The sequence below is a fragment of the Oryx dammah genome, unplaced genomic scaffold (assembly GCF_014754425.2).
Source record: "Oryx dammah isolate SB20612 unplaced genomic scaffold, SCBI_Odam_1.1 HiC_scaffold_25, whole genome shotgun sequence".
Lineage (NCBI taxonomy): Eukaryota > Metazoa > Chordata > Mammalia > Artiodactyla > Bovidae > Oryx > Oryx dammah.
The window spans coordinates 105,140,772-105,160,677 of NW_024070209.1; the positions used below are offsets into that span (position 1 = coordinate 105,140,772).

The 19,906-nt window shown below is 53.6% G+C and overlaps 1 protein-coding gene across 3 annotated transcripts; it reads right to left on the reverse strand.

Annotated features, from left to right (window-relative positions):
• Positions 1 to 801: 801 nt before the first annotated feature.
• On the reverse strand, positions 802 to 19,906 carry DPH7 (diphthamide biosynthesis 7). Of its 3 annotated transcripts, none has more exons than XM_040225667.1 (9): positions 19,605 to 19,906; positions 18,821 to 18,954; positions 18,351 to 18,438; positions 16,980 to 17,071; positions 16,436 to 16,608; positions 12,249 to 12,318; positions 12,083 to 12,148; positions 11,711 to 11,883; positions 802 to 1,393 (listed from the first exon to the last, which is right to left on the reverse strand). In XM_040225667.1, the coding sequence occupies exons 2-9, from the start codon at positions 18,826 to 18,828 to the stop codon at positions 984 to 986; spliced, it is 1,080 nt and encodes a 359-aa protein (XP_040081601.1). In that variant the 5' UTR covers positions 18,829 to 18,954; positions 19,605 to 19,906; the 3' UTR covers positions 802 to 983. The 3 variants fall into 3 exon arrangements, with proteins under 3 accessions (XP_040081601.1, XP_040081600.1, XP_040081599.1); XM_040225666.1 differs by having other exon boundaries at positions 16,980 to 17,074; positions 19,605 to 19,899; XM_040225665.1 differs by lacking the exon at positions 19,605 to 19,906 and having other exon boundaries at positions 12,249 to 12,360; positions 16,980 to 17,074; positions 18,821 to 19,455.

The following is a 19,906-nucleotide window of genomic DNA, read 5'->3' on the forward strand; positions in this document are numbered from 1 at the left end:
TTATGGGTCCCAAAGCGGTTTATTTCGGTGAGCCTCCCCGCCTTGGGGCAAACCTAAAGATAAGGCCACGCGGGAAGGTGCTGCCACACTGCTGTTTCCCTAATAATCTACAGCCTCTCTCCTATGTTCTGTCTCAGCGCGTAATTCCTCAGATCCTAATTCTGTTTAATTGATCCTTAAGTGAAATATCCTTGAACAAACTCTGGAGGAGGGTTCAACATTAATACATTCTAACCTGTGCTGACAGTTTGATCAGGAAATAACAGAAGCTTGCGTTTTCTGATTCAGAACACCCACCTGTCCTCTCAGTGGCTGCTGCGGAGTTGACAAATTCCACAGTGGCCTGTAGTTCCACATCTGCTCCTCCAGAGAGAGGAGGGACGCACCAGTGGGAGTCGGATCAGTCGCAAGCCCAGTACTTCTGGAGTTCAGCTGCGTCCAGGTTTACGCCACAGTGAGGAAGCGTGACTAATCCACCATAGACTTAACATTTCAAGTTTATAGTATGCTGAAGCAATACACCCTTCTTTTTGGTTATTTGCACAGGCTATACAGGCACTTCTGGTGCCATGATCTTTTTTAATGTTCATATAAAACTACTAATATAACACAAAAACAAACTACTTTGGTATTATAAAGTAGCTTTAAAATTTTTAGTTAATGTAAATAGTTGCTTATATAAGTCCTAAGAACTGAAAGTCAAAACACAGGAAACTGACAAGTTTGAGAGCTGGGAACCAAGCCCCTCCTCCACCCCACCCCCTGCTGCCACAGAGACACCATTTTGAAGGGCCCAGCAGATAAGGTTTATCTGAGAGGCCAACAGCTTTTCTATTTACTGAGAAAATTCCACAGATGCACTGAGCCCCATACAGTGAGATGGTCTGGGGTCACTTCATTCTCAAAAAAGATGAAGATGTACTCTAGGTTTTATTTGTGGAAATTGTCTTTACCATGTCAAACCAAGCAAGGTCTTCCCCAGCTCAGATGTTTTCCCACTTCCAGAGGTGAAGAACATGATTATAAAAAGAGCAAGTGGCCAGAAGGCTGATGTCAAAGTCTGCTGCCTCCAGATCCTGGTCGCAGTCACAGATCTTGATCCCTGAAGTAGGCAGCCGGCCATCCTTGTCCTCTGCAGATGGCTGGCTCCCATTCTGGTGTGTGGTGCCACGCACTCCATCACTGTTAGCTAAACACTCTGAAGAGGGTGCTGGTGACGGCTCTGCAGCCTTCAGGGTAGGGTCCTGGTCTGCTGTTCTGGCTTCTGGGTCACTGCCAGGGAAGGACGGCTGGGTCTGTGGCAGACGGCAGAAGTAGAGCCAGGACCAGTCGATTCCATACACCAGCGAGTTGGACAAGGGGTAGGACAGAGAGACTGCTTCCTGTTCTTCCTCTGGAGCGAGATGGGAGGACACAGGAAACTTAGCCGGTTACTCTCATCACCCACCCCCAACAGACCCTGCCCACCCTCAAAGAGAAACTTCCAAGAACCACCACCGTGTGTCACGCAGAGGACTGCTGAGACACAGACAGGCAGAGAAGGCCAGGCCTTCATCCTGCAGTGAACGCACTCTGTGCCTGTGAGAGGAGGCAGCCTGCGCCACGGAGCTCCCATCCAGGGTGCCTGAGGACTCAGCGTGAGCCAGACAGAGGGAATGGGGTGCGTCAGAAATGAAGGGAACAGGAACACGTGAAGCACACCGCAGGGAAGCTTGGTGTGTGTGAGAAACCACAGGCACAGACGTGGCTGAGTTGTCATCTGGAACTGGCAACATGTCAGAAGTGTCCCGGCACACAGAGCTTCCTTAGTCTGGATTTGAACTGGGAAAGGAGTCATTCACTGCCTAAGCAGCTGTCCTTGTGGTGAGTTGCTATGGCAACTCTGAAGCTGAAGGGCAAGACTGGAAAATGTCAGACCTCGTTCTGGACAGAACATTGCCGAGAAAGGGTGGGAAGAAACGATGAGGCCCCTGGGGGTCTGTGGTAAAGAGCCTGCCTGCCACCACGGGATAAACCGGTTCAGTTCCTGATCTGGGGACCCCACGTGCCGTGGAGCAGCTAAGCCCGAGCGTTGCAACTACTGAGCCCGCATGGCCTAGAGCTGGTGCACCGCAAAAAGAGACGCCGCTACAGTGAGAAGCCCCTGCTCTCTGCACCGAGAGAGGCCTGCACTGTGGTGAGGACCTAGCACAGCCAAAAGTGGACGAATAGGGATTTTAGAAATAGACGTGATGCGGTGTCACCAAACCTGAGGTGGTCAAGGGTCCAGGCCGAGGCTGAGGCTGGTCAAAGCAGCTGCAGAAAACTGGCCAGTGAGCTGGGGGCTGGAAAACTGTCGCCAGCTGGAAGGCCCAGGGGCCGGCCACTCGGCCTTCAGTCGCCTGGACACCACAGCGGCGGCCCCGGTGTAGGGATCAAAGCCACAGCACTCAAGAGTCGTGATCAGCCTCTGAACTGTGACCAGAGTGAGCGGTGAAGAGGAGAGCCCAAAGTCGGCGTCAGGAAACAGACCGAGGACACAACCAGTGCACCAGAGACCCTCCTCCCCAAGCCAGGGCTCTGCCTGAGCAGAAGGGGCTCCAGAGAGAAGCCCGGTGCTGGGCTCTCCCGGAGCGCAGAGAGGCCCCTGGCACCACCACAGAAGGAAGCTCCAAGGAGACCGCCCTGTCCCTCGCTGTGAACATCTGGGGGCCTGGGAGGCAGGGTCGCTGGCACAGTAAAGGCCCAGGGTACTTTCACATCCAACGACCACAGGCAGTGTCCACTCGTGGTCTAGGCGGACACAGCAAGCCTCCTGCCACAGGCAGCTCCACACAGTAACGCAGCAGGCCTGCTGCTCAGGGCACTGCAGCAAGTGGTAAGCAAGCACACGGGGCAGCAGGCGGTCGGGAGCTTCCATGAAGGAGACAGTACACGCAACACTGATCGGAACACACCGAAACAAAGTCAATAATGTCAAAACACAAAAGAAGCGTCTCCAGCTGGAAGCTTAAAACCACCTGCTAAACCACACTCGGATAGATGGGGAAATACAAGCTGGAATCACAGAGTTCTTCATGAAAATGAAAGCACAGTCACCACGTATCAGAACCTAAAACTATGCTTAAATCACAGAATAATTCAGACATAAAAATACTTAATGCAAAGCAAAGTAACAAACGTAAGTGAATTGTAGTCCCAACTCAAAATGCTAAAAAAAGAACTAAGGAGGCAAAAGGAGAGAAACAGCAAAGAAAACAGGAGCTGACGAGGTGGGGAATGGCAACAGCTCGACGAAAACGAAGAAGCAAAGCGACTTCTCGAAAGAGACGGAGCACACACGCTGCCAGCCAGCCAGGGAAAGGGAGGCGTGGGTGCGTGCGCATCTGCGCAGCTACACAGAGCGGGGCGGCAAAGCGGAGGCCTGTGAGGGAGTCTTGACCCCGGTAGAGACATAAAGCATACACGAAGCAACTTTCACAGAAAAACACAGAGAAAGTTAACACAGAATCGTCATTCAAACATGAATCAGGCCCAGATAGTCATAGGAGAACTTTCACCACATCTTGAATATAATGATAACCCAAATGACATATAAATTATTCAAGAGATGATAAAATGAAAAAAGTTTTTTCACATTTTTTGTTTTGATTTTCACATGAACGAAACATAATGCTGATTGATAAACAGCATAGAAGAAAATCTGTGTCATCTCTGAACGTTATCGAAAACCCCAAATAAGGTATGCACCAAAATGCAATACTACACTGAAAAAGATAACCTATCTTCCAAAGAAGACACACCGATGGTCAAAAGGCACTTGAAAGGATGCTCCACATTGTTAATCATCAGAGAAATGCAAATGAAAGTCACATGAGCTATAACTTCACACCTGTCAAAACGGCCATCATCCAAAAGACCACAGATACCAAATGTTAGGGAGACTGTGGAGAAGAGAGGACTCTCCTACTCTGTCTCAGCAGAAATGCACACCGGCACAGCCACTGAAAAATGGTACGGAGGTTCCTCAAAAAACTGCACACAGACCTACCCACCATATGATCTAGCAATTCTATTCCTAAGAAAGTGAAAAAAATTCAAGATACAGGCACCCCAATGTCCATGTGTGTGTATGCCCGACTCTGAGACCCCATGGCCTGCAGCCCACCAGGCTGCTCTGTCCATGGACTTTTCCAGGCAAGCATGCTGGAGTGGGTGACCATCCCCTCCTCCAGGGGACCTTCCCGACCCAGGTATGGAACCCACGTCTCGCGTCTCCTGCAGTGGCAGGTAGATTCTCTACCACTGTGCCACCTGGGAAGCCTTCTAATGCTCAGACAGAAGGCAGACGTTCGTTCAGTCATGTCCAGCTGTTTGCGACCCCGCAAACTAGCCTGCCAGGCTCCTCTGTCCATAGAATTTTCCAGGCAAGAATACTGGGGTGGGCTGCCATTCCTTTCTTCAGGGGCATCTTCCCGACCCAGGGATTGAACCTGGATCTCCCGCATTCCAGGCAGATTCTTTACCATCTGAGCCACCGAGGAAGCCTCTCATGCCCACAGCAGCATTATTCACGGTTGCAGAGAGTCAGACAAGACTACGCTGCTGAGCACAGCACAGAGCACAGTGGTTACCAGCGAGGAGAGGGAAGGCGGGAGGGGCAACACAGACGGGGGTTAAGACACAAGCAGCGTGCTCAGTCGCTCACTGTGTCCAGCTTTCCGTGACCCCCTGGACTGCAGCCCCCCAGGCTCCTCTGTGCAGGGGAATTTTGCAGGCAAGCATACCGGAGTGGGCTGCCATTTCCTGCTCCAGGGGACCTTCCCGACCCCGGGACTGAAGCCACGCCTCTTCCGTCTGCTGCACTGGCAGATTCTTTCCCACTGTGCAATCTGGTAAGCCAGGTCACAACTAAACTGTCACATAGAAACAAAGACGCTACCAGGATATATCGCACAGGGGCTTCCCTGGCGGTCCAGCGGTTAGGACTGTGCTTCCACTGCAGGGCGTGCAGGTTCGATCCCTAGCAGGGGAACTAAGTTCCTGCGTGACGTGTAACGAAAGCCACCCCGGAAAAAGGATATATTGAAAATACATATGTGTGAAATACAGGGCTGGATGAAGCACAAGCTGGAATCCAGACTGCCAAGAGACATGTCAATAACCTCAGATATGCAGATGACACCACCCTTATGGCAGAAAGCAAAGAGGAACTGAAGAGCCTCTTGATGAAAGTGAGAGCAGAGAGTGAAAAAGCTGACTTAAAACTCAACACTCAAAAAACTAAGATCATGGCATCTGGTCCCATCACTTCATGGCAAATAGATGGGGAAACAATGACAGACTTTATTTTCTTGGGCTCCAAAATCACTGCAGATGGTGACTGCTGCCATGAAATTACAAGACGCTGGCTCCTTGGAAGAAAAGTTATGACCAACCTAGACAGCACAGTAAAAACAGAGACATGAGTTTACTGACACAAGTCCATATAGTAAAAACTATGGTTTTCCCAGTGGTCATGCATGGATGTGAGAGCTGGACCATAAAGAAAGCTGAGAGCCAAGAATTGATGCTTCTGAACTGTGGTGTTGGAGAAGACTCTTGAGAGTCCCTTGGACTGCAAGGAGATCCAACCAGTCCATCCTAAAAGCAATTAGTCCTGAATATTCATTGGAAGGACTGATGCTGAAGCTGAAACTCCAATACTTTGGCCACCTGATGCGAAGAGCTGACTCACTGGAAAAGACCCTGAAGGCGGAGGGAGAAGGAGACGACAGAGGATGAGACGGTTGGACAGCATCACCGACTCAGTGGACATGAGTTTGAGTGAACTCCAGGAGTTGGTGATGGACAGGGAGGCCTGGCGGGCTGCAGTCCACGGGGTCGCAAAGAGTCGGACACGACTGAGTGATTGAACTGAACTGTGCAGCACAGAGAATAGAGCCAAAATTTTAGAGCAACGGTAAACAGAGCATAACTCTTAAAAATTGTGAATCACTACATTCTCTGCTGCTGCCACTGCTAAGTCGCTTCAGTCGTGTCTGACTCTGTGCGACCCCGTAGACGGCAGCCCTCCAGGCTCCCCCGTCCCTGGGATTCTCCAGGCAAGAACACGAGTGGGTTGCCATTTCCTCCTCCAATGCATGAAAGTGAAAACTGAAAGGGAAGTCACTCAGTCGTGTCCAATTCTTAGCGACCCCATGGACTGCAGCCCACCAGGCTCCTCCATCCATGGGATTTTCCAGGCAAGAGTACTGGAGTGCGGCTATATTATATATCTGAAACATAATATTGTAAGTTAACTATACCTCAATAAAATAAAATTTTTTTAATGAAAAAAAAAACTACTTTGACAACTAAAACGAAACTAAACCATAACCAAGCGTGATTTATTCCAGGATTATATATTCCATATTAGAAAACCCATAAACAAAATTTACTATATAAATGAATCCAAGGAGAAAAATAATACAGTTCAACAGACAGTATAAAAGCATTTGACAAAAAAAATAAACAATTCCTGATTTTAAAAAATACTCAAGAAAACAGAAATTGATGAATACTAAGGACAGGTGGCTCAGATGTGAAGAGTCCGCATGCGATTAAGAGATCCAGGTCCGATCCCCGTGGTGGGGAGATCCCCTGGAGATGGGAATGGTTATCCACTCCAGTATTCTTGCCTGGAGAATCCCATGGACAGAGGAGCCTGGCAGACTACAGCCCATGGGGCCGCAAAGATTCAGACACGACTGAATGACTGACACTTTCACCTTTTTTTCAAGGACACACTTTAGTCCTTATATATCATCAAACGACATGGGAGCTAGCAGGGCCCCTCTTCAAGGTCAGGAATAAGGCAAGATGTCCTCCACTCTTTTTAAAAATTGTACTGGAGACACCAGTAAATGAAGTTAAATGAGAAAATAACTAAAGGCATTCAGTTTGGAAAATAAAGAATAAAACTCTAATCTTTTGCAGATGACACCATGTTTACTTGCAAAACCCAAGGAATCAATAGCAAGACTAATGGAAACACGTGTTTATAATCATCAGAATATGAACCTACCAACAAAAACCCAACAACTTTCAGATAGACAACAATTTAGTTAGAAGATACAATGAGGAGAATGCCCACCTACAAGAGCAACAAAAACATGAGATTACTGAGGAATACAGTTAACAAGAGATGTACAATGTATGCACACAGAAGAAAAGTCAGTTCTTGTGGACTGGTTGGTTCAAAACTGGGAAAGGAATACATCAAGGCTATACATTGTCACCCTGCTTATTTAACTTACATGCCGAGTACATCGTGCGAAATGGTGGACTGCATGAATCACAAGCTGGAATGAAGATTGCCGGAAGAAATATCAACAACCCCAGGAATGCACGAGACCCCCGTAAAGGCAGAAAGTGAAGACAAACTGAAGAGCCTCTGGATGGAGGTGAAAGGGTTGAGCGAAAAGCTGGCTTAAAACTCGACATTCGAAAGCTAAGATCATGACATCTGGTGCCATCACTGCACGGCAAATAGATGGGGAAACAATGGAAACAGTGAGAGACTTTATTTTCTTGGACTCCAAAATCAGTGCTGATGGTGACTGTAGCCATGAAATTAAAAGGCACTTGCTCCTTGGAAGAAAAGCTATGGCACACCTGAACAGTGTATGAAAAGGAAGAGGCGTCGCTTTGCCAGCAAAGGCCCACGTAGTCAAAGCTGTGGTTTCTCCAGCAGTCAAGCTGGGTCATGAAGAAGGCTGAGCGTCAAAAAATAGATGCTTCTGAATTGTGGTGCTGGAAGAGACTCTTGAGAGTCCTTTGGACTGCAGGGAGATCAAACCAGTCAATCCTAAAGGAAATCAACCCTAAATGTTCACTGGAAGGACTGCTGCTAAAGCTGAAGCTCCCATACTTTGGCCACCTGATGCCAAGAGCTGACTCACTGGAAAAGACCCTGATGCTGGGAAGATTGAGGGCAGGAGGGGAAGGGGATGACAGGATGAGATGGTTGGATGGCATCACCAACTCAATGAACGAGTTTGAGCAAACTCCGGGAGATAGTGAAGGACAGAGGAGCCTGGCGTGCTGCAGTCCATGGGATCACAGAATCAGACACGGCTTAGAGAATGAACAACTACAAAGATACAAAAACAGATCTGAACAAACGGAAAGGTATCCCTTTTCTTGAATAAGATCCCAGATGACAAATAAGTCAGTTGGAAAGTTAATTTGTATTTAACGCAATCCCTATAAAAAACCAATAAACAATTTTTTCTGGGACAAGCTAAATTGACACTCAAGTTCAAACATAAGAATAGTCAGGAAGCCCTTGAGAAAGACCTAGAGGAGGCAGGCAGCCCACTCTAACAAAGGCACTGGATGCTTCCGTGGTTGCAGAGCAGGTGTGAACACACTGAGACAGCCGGGGGGCAGGAGAGAAGACAAGAAATGCCGCGTCCATTGGGAAGTGCCTGCACACAAAAGCAGGCGTCTCGAGTCACCAGGGGTAGGGGCTGGGGGAGGACGGGCTTTCCAGGAACAGTGTTGGGGCAGTTCCACACATCACACAGGAGGACTCGGATCAAAGTCCTAATTGTAAAAAGATGACGTCTGACAAATATGAGAAGACAGTGATGAACTCCTTTAGAACCTGGCTGTCTTTTTAACTGAGATTCAAAAATCTAGACTCAATGAAAAAACCTATAAATCTGATTGCACTTTTAATAAAACCCCAACTTTTGTATGGGAGGAAAAACACTATATGCAAAATCAAGGTAAGAAACAGAAAAATTATTTCCAACATAAAAAGGATTAAGGGCTGATGCCACTAATACACGGGCTAATACGGGAACTCTTTAAACCAAGGGAGAAAAAGACCAGGAGTCAGAGAGAAAACAAGCCAAAGAGAGCTCAGAAAAACAGGAATATGAAACCAGCCCTTCAGGCAAGTGAAAATGTATTCAGTTTCACTCCTAATTAGGGATATGCAAATCTCAGCTACTGCGCGATGTCATTTCACACCCATCAGATGCAAAATTCCAAAGCTGGTGACACATTCTGCTGGCAAGGCTGTGGGGAAGCAGGGTTCTCATCCGTGGCTGGTGAGATGATGAAATCACAGATATCAGCCTGTGGACCCTGCAATCCCACATCTAGGCACTAACCCTAAAGATACACCTCCAACAAGCAGAAACACATACGCAAAACAACATATATGAAGCATTATTTGTAACTGTAAGATATTAGAAATAACCCAAATAATCATATAGAAAACTGGAAGAAAAAACTAGAGTATACCCACTCAGTGGAGTGCTATATAACTTAAAAAACCCAAAAACTCTATGAACCCATAAGGAGTGATTTCCAGGATGTGCTTTCGAAGTGAAGTAGACAAGCATGAATCCACACAGAACATCTTTTGTGCCAAAGGAGAAGTATGGATATATAAACAGACATGCTAATTTTTGCGAAAAGACACAGAATTGTAACCCCGACCTAATGGACAGGTTGCCTGCAAGATGTGAGTGGGAGCAGCGTGAGAAGAGGCCAGGCCTCTCTGTTGCTGTTGCTGTTCAGGCGCTCAGTCGTGTCTGACGCTGACCGCAGGGACTGCAGCGCCCCAGGCTTCCCTGCCCGTCACTACCTCCCGGAGTCTGAGCGTGCCTTTTAACACATTTTTTTTTTCCTCTTTTTGGCTGCACCATGGCACGCAGGATCTTTGCTCCCCAAGCAGGGATTGAACCTACGCCTCCTGCAGTGGAAACGTGGCGTCTTAAGCACTGGACTACCAGGGAAGTCCCTAACGTAATTTTCATTTCTAGAACACTGTTAATGTTTTTACCCATTCAAAAGGAAAATTAAATCCATGAGGATGAATAAAAACATCCTTCAAAAAAAGAAACAAACTTAACTGTATTTCACACATAATTGCCATACAGAAAGAAAAAACAGCTCTAATCCAAGTAAATTCTGAACACAACACAGTGACTAAACCAAGCTAACGGAACAAACAGAACGGCAAGAGCGTCCGGAGCCCTGAGGTGTGTCGGGCTGCTTGTGGCGTGGCACCAACAGCGCTCCACAGGCTCAGGCACTTGCTGGGAGCCAGGGAGGCGCGGGACAGGGTGGCAGAGAGGAAGCTGTGCTGCCGGAATGAGCTAGAGGTGTCAGCATGAACTCAGGTTCTGACACACACGTGTGTACACACAAACCCACATACAGATACACAGGCATGAGCATCCACGTACACACAAACGTGTACATGCACGTGTACGTGCAGGTATGCAGACACACATACACGTACGTGTACGTGCACTCACTACTAAGAGGATCCAGGACTTCCTGGAAAAGCAGCTTGTCCAGGGCGTGGGAGAGGGAGAGCCCCAAATGAGCCCGGAGTGACCAGAAAGTGAGGCGCCACCCAACCACATGCCCAAAAGCAACATCAGCAATAAAGGGACAAAGCGGCATCTCGTGGCTACCGAGCCCCCCACTCAGAGGGCAGAGCGCCACTTCCGGGAGGCCCAAGAGCAGCGCACAAGCTGCAGTGAATACGCTGCAGACTCACAGCCATGGGCAGGCTGCCGGCAAACAGCACCCAGGCGCAGGCGTGCGTGCCTCTCCCAGGGCCAGATGACGGAGGCTTTGAAACAAGCACCGTTAGAGACAAACAGCGACATCCTGTGATGAGAAGAGTCAACACAGCAGGGCAACACGCAAGCTCGACTGTACAATCACAGCTAACAAGCCCCAAGTCTCTGAAACAAAAGCTGACAGAAATGAGGGAGGGAACAGGCACAAATCAGCAAGACCGCTGAAGCAACTGTGGTCCAGTTAAAACAGGAACAGCACCGCAGACACCGACTGCCCACTTTCAGAAATGAACGGCCAGTCACCAAGAACAGACGGTGCCCGCCCCTGACGGGGAGAGCACACGGTCCTCCCCGGACGGACCGCGAACGGGCCACAGTGAGTCCCAGTGACCCCAAAACTCGAATCAGTGACAGAAACTCAGGGTGCTCTGAAAAATGTGCACATTAGACAGCACTCTGCATGGAGACCAGTGAGTCAGAGAAGTCGCAGAGAAGCTGGAAAACACTGTTTGAGAGGCATGAAAATACAACACACCAAACTCATGGGACACAGTGAAAGCAGTGTTTAGAAGGCAATCTACCACTGTAAATCCTACACTAAGAGGCAGGAGAGAGGGCAGAGAACCACCAGAGCGTCCACAGGACAAAGGGCAGCGGCACGGCAGGGGCACGGCCCAGGGCTCAGACAAGGAAGCCTGCAGGCCACCGCCGGCGGAGACGGTCGGGAACGCTTGAGGGTGAGGCGGCCGCTTGCTCCTACGGAGGAGGGGACACGACCCCGGGCGGGGGGATGAGGGGCAAGAGCAGGGGGAGCTTCAAGAGAAGAAAACGTGAGGGACCCCTGGTGAGAGGAAGGCCAGTCCGCCTGCTGGTTCTGCCTGGAGCAGGAGAAAGAACCGGGGCAGCGGCTGAAGTGTGTCTGGAGTGCAGGCCGCTGAGCCCGAACTGTCTGCAGCAGTGACCAGGCCCCGGTGGGGCTGGGCGTCGCTGGTGCAGAGGCACCCAGATAACAGAGCCAGTCAGGCGAGGACCGCGGTTAGAGAGCAGTGGCTGAAGCTGAGGCTCTGGAGTCACCCTCACGGCCAGGCCGGGTAACCCGGGAACGTGTCAGGACAGAGGAGCCTGGTGGGCAGGCTCACCTGCTGCCGTCTGGTAGTTGATGATCGTAAAGCCGCCGTGCATGCAGGCCGCCAGGAGCAGGTCGCGCTGGAACGGGTGCCATTTGAGCCTCCACACCCCGCCCTGCACAGGCACGTCCGCCAGCGGCCGCCGCAGGCTCCGCGTGTCCCAGAGGAGAACGTGCTCATCGTAGCTGAAAGCCACAGATCTCAACCAGCGTGTGGCAAAGGGGGGCTCCGCAGGCAGGGCTACCCCTCACAGGAGACCCAGACCTGCCCCTCCAGGACGAAGTCCCTCCCTGAGCCCCCGACGCCCACACTCTGGTTCAAAGAGCGGGCTGGTCAGACGCCGCAGTGGCCCCAGGGGGAATTGGCGCCACAGCTGGGACTCACCTTCCCGTGGCCAAGACGTGATCACGGTGGGGGCTGCTCTGGACGCTGCACACGCCCATGGAGTGTCTGCGGGGGGTGGGGGGTGAGCAGGCGCCCGCAGCTCCCCAACAGGAGCTGGGGCGGGGCGGGGATGGGACAGGGCGGGGCTGGCCCCACGAGGACTCACCTGCGGCTGCTGAAGGTGGCAGCGTCCGGCATCCTGGTGTCCCAGCCCTTCAGGAGGCCATCGTCCCCACCTGCATGGAAATGGAAACCGCCCCCGCTGGCCAGGAGGCACGCTGAGGACGGGCACCGGCCGCTTCTCAGGGCGCAGTCACGTCTGTGAGGGTGTTTCCACACAGGCACGCGAGCCCCAGGGGCAGCCAGCGGTGCCGCCACCGTGCCTTCACCTGCTTCGGGGAAGAAGGGGAGGACGGGGGCCACACCCGAAGGGCAGACGGAGGCACGGGCGCAGGGCGGCCAGCCGCACGGGCTCAGCTCTTCCGGCTCGTGCAGCCAGGAGCCGGCGTTGCTGCGTCCAAGCGCTCGGAACAGACGTGCCTGCAGGAGGCTCCGCGGACGCCTGGACGCCTGCACCTGGCAACACGTTTCCGTGTGTTTTGAAGAGAAAGGTCCCTGGTAACCTCGCAGGAGAAGGGCTTCTTTCGAGGACACAGGCGACAGGAACGAGAGGGGAGTCGGTGACCTGGCGCACAGCCGGTCTCTGAGAAGCAGCAGCACCGCTGACGGGCACAGTGTCCCGAAGGAAGACGGGCAGAGAGGACGAGAAGGGGCAGACCAAGCACAGAGCCCACCGCGCCGACGCGCCACTCCCCCACCACCCGCCGCCCACCACCCGCCCACCAGCACTTCCTGGGCGCACCACAGACGGGGATGGTGGTGAACGCGACCTGTGCCCTTGGGCCAGCAGAGGCCACCATCCCAGCACTGGGCTGCGGGTGAGCCTCAAATAGAAGCCGCCGTTCCGTGGCAGGGCCGCCAAGAGAGCTGGCTGTGGCTCCTTTTCACGCCGGGCTGCCTTCCCTCACACTCCACACGCTCCACCAGGAGCTCCTACTGACCGGCCTGCACACGGCAGTTTCCCACCCTTCGCCCTCTCCACTGCCCCCACCTCACCCCTCACTGCCCCCTAGCCTACACCCTCAGCCCTCGCAGTCCACACTCAACACAGCAGCTAAGGCTGTTGCTCACTCTCCAAGTCGTGTCCAACTGTGACCCCGTGGACTGCAGCATGCCGGCCTCCTCTGTCCTCCTCTGTCCCCTGGAGTTTGCTCAGCCTTATGCCCAGAGTCAGTGATGCTGTGCAACCATCTCCTCCTCTGCCGCTCCCTCCTCCTTTTGCTTTCAGTCTTTCCCAGCATCAGGGTCTTTTCCAGTGAGTCGGTTCTTTGCATCAGGTGGCCAAAGTATTGGAGTTTCAACTTCAACATCAGTCCTTCCAATGAATATTCACGATTGATTTTCTTTAGGATGGACTGGTTGGATCTCCCTGCTGTCCAAAGGACTCTCAAGAGTCTTCTCCAATACCACAATTCAAAAGCACCAAATTTTTGCTGCTCAGCCTTCTTCATGGTCCAACTCTCACATCCATACATGACCACTGGAAAAACCACAGCTTTGACTACACGGACCTTTGTTGGCAAAGTGGGATTTCTGCTTTTCAATACCCTGTCTGGGTTTGTTCTAGCTTCCCTTCCAAGGAGCAGGCGTCTCAGTTCTGCAGCTGCAGCCACTGTCTGCAGCAATTCTGAAGCCCAAGAAACGAAGTCTGCCACTGCTTCCCCTTTTTCCCCATCTATTTGCCAGGAAGTGATGGGCCAAGAGGCCATGATCTTTGCTTTCTGAATGCTGAGTTTTATGCCAGCTTTTTTACTCTTCTCTTTCACCTTCATCAACAGCCTCTTTAGTTCCTCTTCATTTTTTTTCATTAGAATGATAAGGATCCTCTTAAATTTTAAAATGGTAAGGCAGAAAACATTCCTCTGTCCAACACCCCGCAATGGCTCCCTTCCACTCTGAGCAAATGCCGGTGTGCTCCCGGGCCTCAGCCCAGCGCCCTGTCTCCGTGACCCCTCGCCTCCTGCTCCACACTAACTGCTCGAGGCACACAAGACTCCACAGCAGGACAGCCTGTGCCGCCCACAGCGCCCGACACCCTTGCTGGCCCGACCTCCCTCCTTCCAAAGTGTATGCACCACCAAGCATGTTAGACTTGGCACTCCTTGTCTGTCTCCGCCAAGCGCTGGAAGCTCAGTGAAAGCAGGCACTTTATCTTCCTCACAGGAATCTCCCAAGCCCCTGAGACAGTGCTCGGCACGTGGTCCGTGCTCAACAGATGCTTGTTGGATGAATGAATTGATCCCAAATTTTAAAACACTGTCTCACTCCACTGTGGCTTGAATTAGCTAAGCCTCAAAGCAGAAGAGTTAATCCATGAACGAGAGCTCAAAAAACCAAGTCTTCACTGTTCTCCCTGAGTCTGTTCCGGTGCAAAAGCAAAAACTCCCGAAAAGATGCCCTTTCAGGGGAAAATAAGCACAAACTCGTAAGTGGTTTCAGGACATCCCTGACCATCCAGTGGTTAAGAACCCGCCTTGCAATGCAGGGGATGCAGGTTCGATACCTGGTCGGGGAATTAAGATCCCATGTGCCCTGTTACATGACAAAAATTAATAAATAGGATCAGGACTGGGTGCCATGAGGCCAACGGCAAGGGACTGAACGTACAGTGTTTCTAAAGACAAGACTTTAAGCTGGGCCCTGCCAGAAAAGTAGAATTAACCTGTGAAAAATTAAACTAAGATTACAGGAAACATAGAGGAGTTGGGAAAAGAAGACTGAGAGCAAGGAGAAATCACTCAAAATAGGGCAGCCAGGAAGGCACAGACCCAGTCACCACTCAAACCCAGAAATCACTCAAAATGGGGCCAGCCAGGAAGGCACAGACCCAGTCACATAACCCCCGGGGCCCTGCTGGATCCCCTGAGTAGGAGGGGCAGGAGGCTCAGGACCGCGCGAGTAAGACGCTCACGTGTTCAACCACCTGCTCTATCCTCGAACGGGAGGCTGGGCAGGAGGTTGAGCATGAACACAGGCCACTGCTCGGCGCTCTGCCGTGACCACAGCATGGGACCGTGGTCTTGACAAGTGGAAAGACAGTAAGAGAGATACAGCCAATTCCAAGAAACGCTCAGAAGACAAAACCAAGACACAGACTCTCAGGAGGGGCGAGCGGACAGAGACATCTGATTTGGGTGCCCAGACCCTGTCCCGGAGTGGAGGGCGCGGCAGGGCCACATGGGAACACAGGCATGGCCGGAGCCCGTGGAGGGAAGCGCTGGCGAGCACCCCAGCGTGAGCGCGGGGAGCTGGCAAGACAACGCAGCCAGAGCTCAGAAGCAAGGTCTGCTCCCACCAGCGAAGCGCAGTGTCTGTGGAGACAGGGTAACAGAGTCAGGAGAGCAATGATGCGGAGCGAGAAGAGGACGCGGGCGGGACCATGCGCGCGCTGGCGCAGGACGAGCCCACGGGGCGAAGGGCAGGCTGGCGCAGGACGAGCCCGCTGGGCAGAGGGCGGGCTGGCGCGGGGACGAACCTGTGGGGCGGAGGGTGCGTGGCCGCAGGGAGAAGCGGAGCCCGGATCGCGCAGCCCTGATGCCCGGGAGGGACGCAGGGTACAACCAGACAGGCCTGTGGACCTGCCCCCTGGGCTGGGCAGCGCGCTGTTCCTCCACACAAGGCTGCAGGCCACACCGCTCGCGGTGAGCGCGGCACGCCACCAGCACCCGGACAGGAGACGAGGCCTCGGCTGCTCTCCAGCCTCTGCGGGCTCTGCAGCCCTCAGCTGTCTTCCCGCAGAGCCCCATGCCCTCCGCAGCCACTAGGGTGGAAGGGGCCCCCGGTGCCCACGTCACCACCCCGTCCAGACACACCATGTGCGACACCAGGAAGCCGGCCTTCCCTGCCGCCGGCCTGAGCTGGGAGGGAAGCCATTCCAAAAGGGGACACGCAAGCCTAAGACCCAACACGACTGCTCGGCACCGACCCAGACGACCAGGCAGCAAGCAAGGGTCTCCGACCGGACTTCTGAAGGAGGGCGAGGACCCCTCCTGGGGAACGAGCATCGGGGGAGCTCCCACAGGGGAGCAGCGCCACCCAAGAGCCTGCGGTGCCCGGGCAAACCGCGCTTTGCTCTACAAGGATAGCTCCGTGAGCACCAGCTCAGCTTCTGCCCCAAAGTACGCTCTCCACAAACGCCCGGAGGAATCGCCCGGTGACCTGTGTCTCCTCTGTTCCCTCCCGCCCCTCACCCTCAGCAAGTCTTCAAGGGGGCACTCAGCGGAGGATACCAACCTGAGTACACGACTTCCGTCTGCCAGTAATTGAAAGCAGCAACCCAGGCCTCAAACTGATGGGCCTGCCACGTGACCACAGCCTGCAATCCGGGCCCTGCCTCGCTGATCTTCAAGAGGTGGAGCTGCCCTTTGGAGTCGCTGCTAATGATTTTCAAGGGCTGGTCACTGGCCCTGGACACAGGGAACCAATGGAGAATCTGGCTGAAATCGATTCACTGCCCTAAACTCCTCACCTCTTGTGGTTCCCAAGCAGGGACACGTTATGCCCCCAAGACACAGCAGAGAGAGGCTCTCCAGACCCTGGTATGTGAACAAGCCTCCTAAGAGGAGTGCCTGGGCAGAAACCGAAGCTGCCATGAGCTTGTCAAAATAAACTAGGGTCGGCTTCGCCTGGTGAAAACACGCCCCCTTTTTCTTTCAGGATGAGGGCTGGCCGTGACACTCCCAGGCGTGAGAGCCACAGTCACGGCCGGCCGGCAAGGTGGCTTTCCATCTCTCACACGAAATAGCCAAGACTCAGGCCCACCTCCGCTGGCCCTCACCTTCCAGCTTTCCCAGTGGACCAGTCCAAGGACAAGGCGAGGCACTGCTTTTCCAGGGCCAAGCGGGAGCAGGGCTGTAGCATCCAAGTGTCCTGCTAGAGAGAAGGAAGCCGTCACAGGGGAGCGAGCGGCCCCGGCGCCCCGAGGAGACCACTGTCTACTCCAGTGGACGTGTCCTCAGGCACCCTGCAGAGCAGAGCCTGGGAACACTGCCAAACCAGCTCCAGGAGCCCTCACCGCTGAAGGAGGGCCTGCGCACACAGAAGACCTCAGGGGAAGCGGGTCTCTCTGCTGCCCAGGCCCTCCTGGAGACTAGCGCAGCGCCCACGCAGCCTCTGGGAAGCCCTGCCGCTGTGGCTTCCCATCGCCCAGGGCCTCCAGGGACAGGACAAAGGGGACTTGGCCCGGACACAGGCAGCCACGGAAACGCCGCTTCTCTGGGCTCGACTCTCTCTGCAGGGCAGCTGTGTCTTCCTACTCCTGCCTCCAACTCCGGTTCTGAGCGCAGCCCTCCTCAGGAACCCCTGCCGTCTTTCCTGAGACAGGGCTGCCGCTCTCAGCGCGTCTGGAGCAAGGCCGTCCTCACCAGCGCTCAGCGCCGTGGACCTGAGGCCAGCTGGGCTCGCCCCAAGGCCCACTCACAGCGCCTGCATCAGCGCCACCCCCTCCACTCCCCTCGCCCGCTGAGTCAAGACGCGGTCAGGGCTCCTTCTTGCACCCGCCCCTGCCCCCAGCACGAGGGCATTCTACAGACGCGTGACATGGGGTTGCTGTCAGACACCCGGGGGACAACACATCACTAAGCTGCTCAGCCGTGTCTGCCGCTTTGTGGCCCCAGAGTACAGTCCACCAGGTTCCTGTCCATGGGATTGTCCAGGCAAGAAAACTCAAGTGGGTTGCCATGCCCTCCTCCAGGAGATCTTCCTGACCCAGGGATCAAACCCACGTCTCCTGAATTGCAGGCGGATTCCTTACCCACTGTGCCATGTTTGGGAAAGCCCAGAGGAACCCTATGCTCTCTTAATTACTGATGATGAACACCACTTCGCCCCAGGAAACACTGCTCTTCCTGCCCTAGCACTGCCAGCCCAAGAATGCTGCCCAGGCTTTTTCCTCACAGGGCGTTCAGGCCCCGTCAGGTTAAAGGGCCTGCCTGTCGCTTCAGCTCCTCTGCTGGCAACACACAAGGAGTCTTCCTCTTGGGAGTTAGACGTAGAACCCGTGAACTTAAAACCCATGAACTGTGTGCTACCTTAGAACGTTTCACGATAAAGTTCACCACTGAACAGATCATCCCAGAAAAAGATCGCCTCAGCACAGCCTCCCTCCATGTTCCCTGGACCCCTCACTGAGCCTGGCCCAGTCACTGACCTCAGATGGCACCAAGCGGAGGAGCTCTATGGACCCAGAAGCATCCGCCACACCCAAGACAGGATGGCCAGCCACTGGAACGTGACACCTAGGAGAGAACACAGGGTGTGCCCAGAGTACAGGGGGCGACAGGCACCCCCGTGACTCGCTGTCATCGAGTTCAGCTCCAAAACCAGTTTGGAGCCTACAGTTCTGTTCCTACAAGATCCTCCAGTTTATGAAGCAGAAAATCAGCACTGCTTCCCAGACAGACCAACAGTACCTGTACGGCTTGGAAACTGAAAAAGGAAATGAACCCCAAGTTTACAGCAGCCTCCACAGGCAGGAAAGACAGGACAGGAAATGAACCCCAACTTCACGCAGGTGCCTCCCCGTCTTGCTGGATGCCGCCAGGCATCAGGCTCCTCTGACTAAACAATCAGGTTTTCATGACAAATTCCAACCAAGGGGGACTGTTACCAATCGTGTACCATTTCATGTCCAGGATCGCAGAAGTGTCTCTTCTTTGGACCTCAACCAGGGGGCAGGGAGACCTGTCCTCATTGCAACTGTACAGGTAGAGACGGCCCAAACGAACTGGAGGCTCGGCAACATCCAGTTCACTCTACAAGAAAATGCACGTGTTCTCTGAATACCTTAACAGACACTGAGGAACCCAAAGGATGGGAAAAGGGACAGGGAAAGAGGAGGTTGCCAAGACTCGGAACTGATTTTCCGAGCTGGAGAAACGTCTTTTCTCTTGTATGTGATTAACGAGTAGGTGGATTAGGATACAAAGCTTCTTCTAAAGAGGCCGACAGAAAGGAGCTGCGGTTAGGATTCCCTTGGGACAGTTTGCCTGCCTAGGACGGTCCCAGTGCCAGCTTTCACTCTTAAAAATGCTTAGGCTGAGTGGATGCCTTCAAGGCATTCGGTAGAGCTCCTATGACACCCCCTTTTTTCTTTGCTCTAGACTTCACCCACAACCTGGGCCACGCCGGCAAACAGACGACATCCCGCTTTCAGGACGCCGTTTCTGACATTCCGGCCACAGGCCAAGGTCGCGTCCACCCCGTGTGGCTGCACACGAGATGTCTCCATTCCAGCCTCACCGCTGCAGACCAGAGAGGTCTCGATGCTTGCGGTCGGCTCTGCCTCTCAGGAGCCTCTCCTCGCCCTTCTCGAGAGGAGCTCGAGTCGGGGACTCTAGCCGCTTGGGAACGGCCACCTGGGGCCGCAGACCGCCCGAGGCCCGCAGCAAGGAGGCCCGCGCACCTGGTACTCCCCGTCGGCGGGCCGGTCCTCCGGCTTCCACAGCTGGTAGGTGCCGCACGCCAGCAAGCGCCTGCAGCCGGCCAGCGGGCACCACTCCACCGAGTCCACGGTGTGCTCCGTGTCCACCGCCTGCAACAGCTGGACTCGGCCGTCGGCTCCCGCGCCCCCGGAGGACGCGGCGGCGGCCGTGGTGGCGGGCAGCGCGCGGCACAGGCGGAGTAAGGTCTCCACGTTGACAGAGCCGAGCGCGGGCGCTCTGCGACGCGGGCCGCCCAGGCCGGTGGGCGGCGCTGCTTCCACTT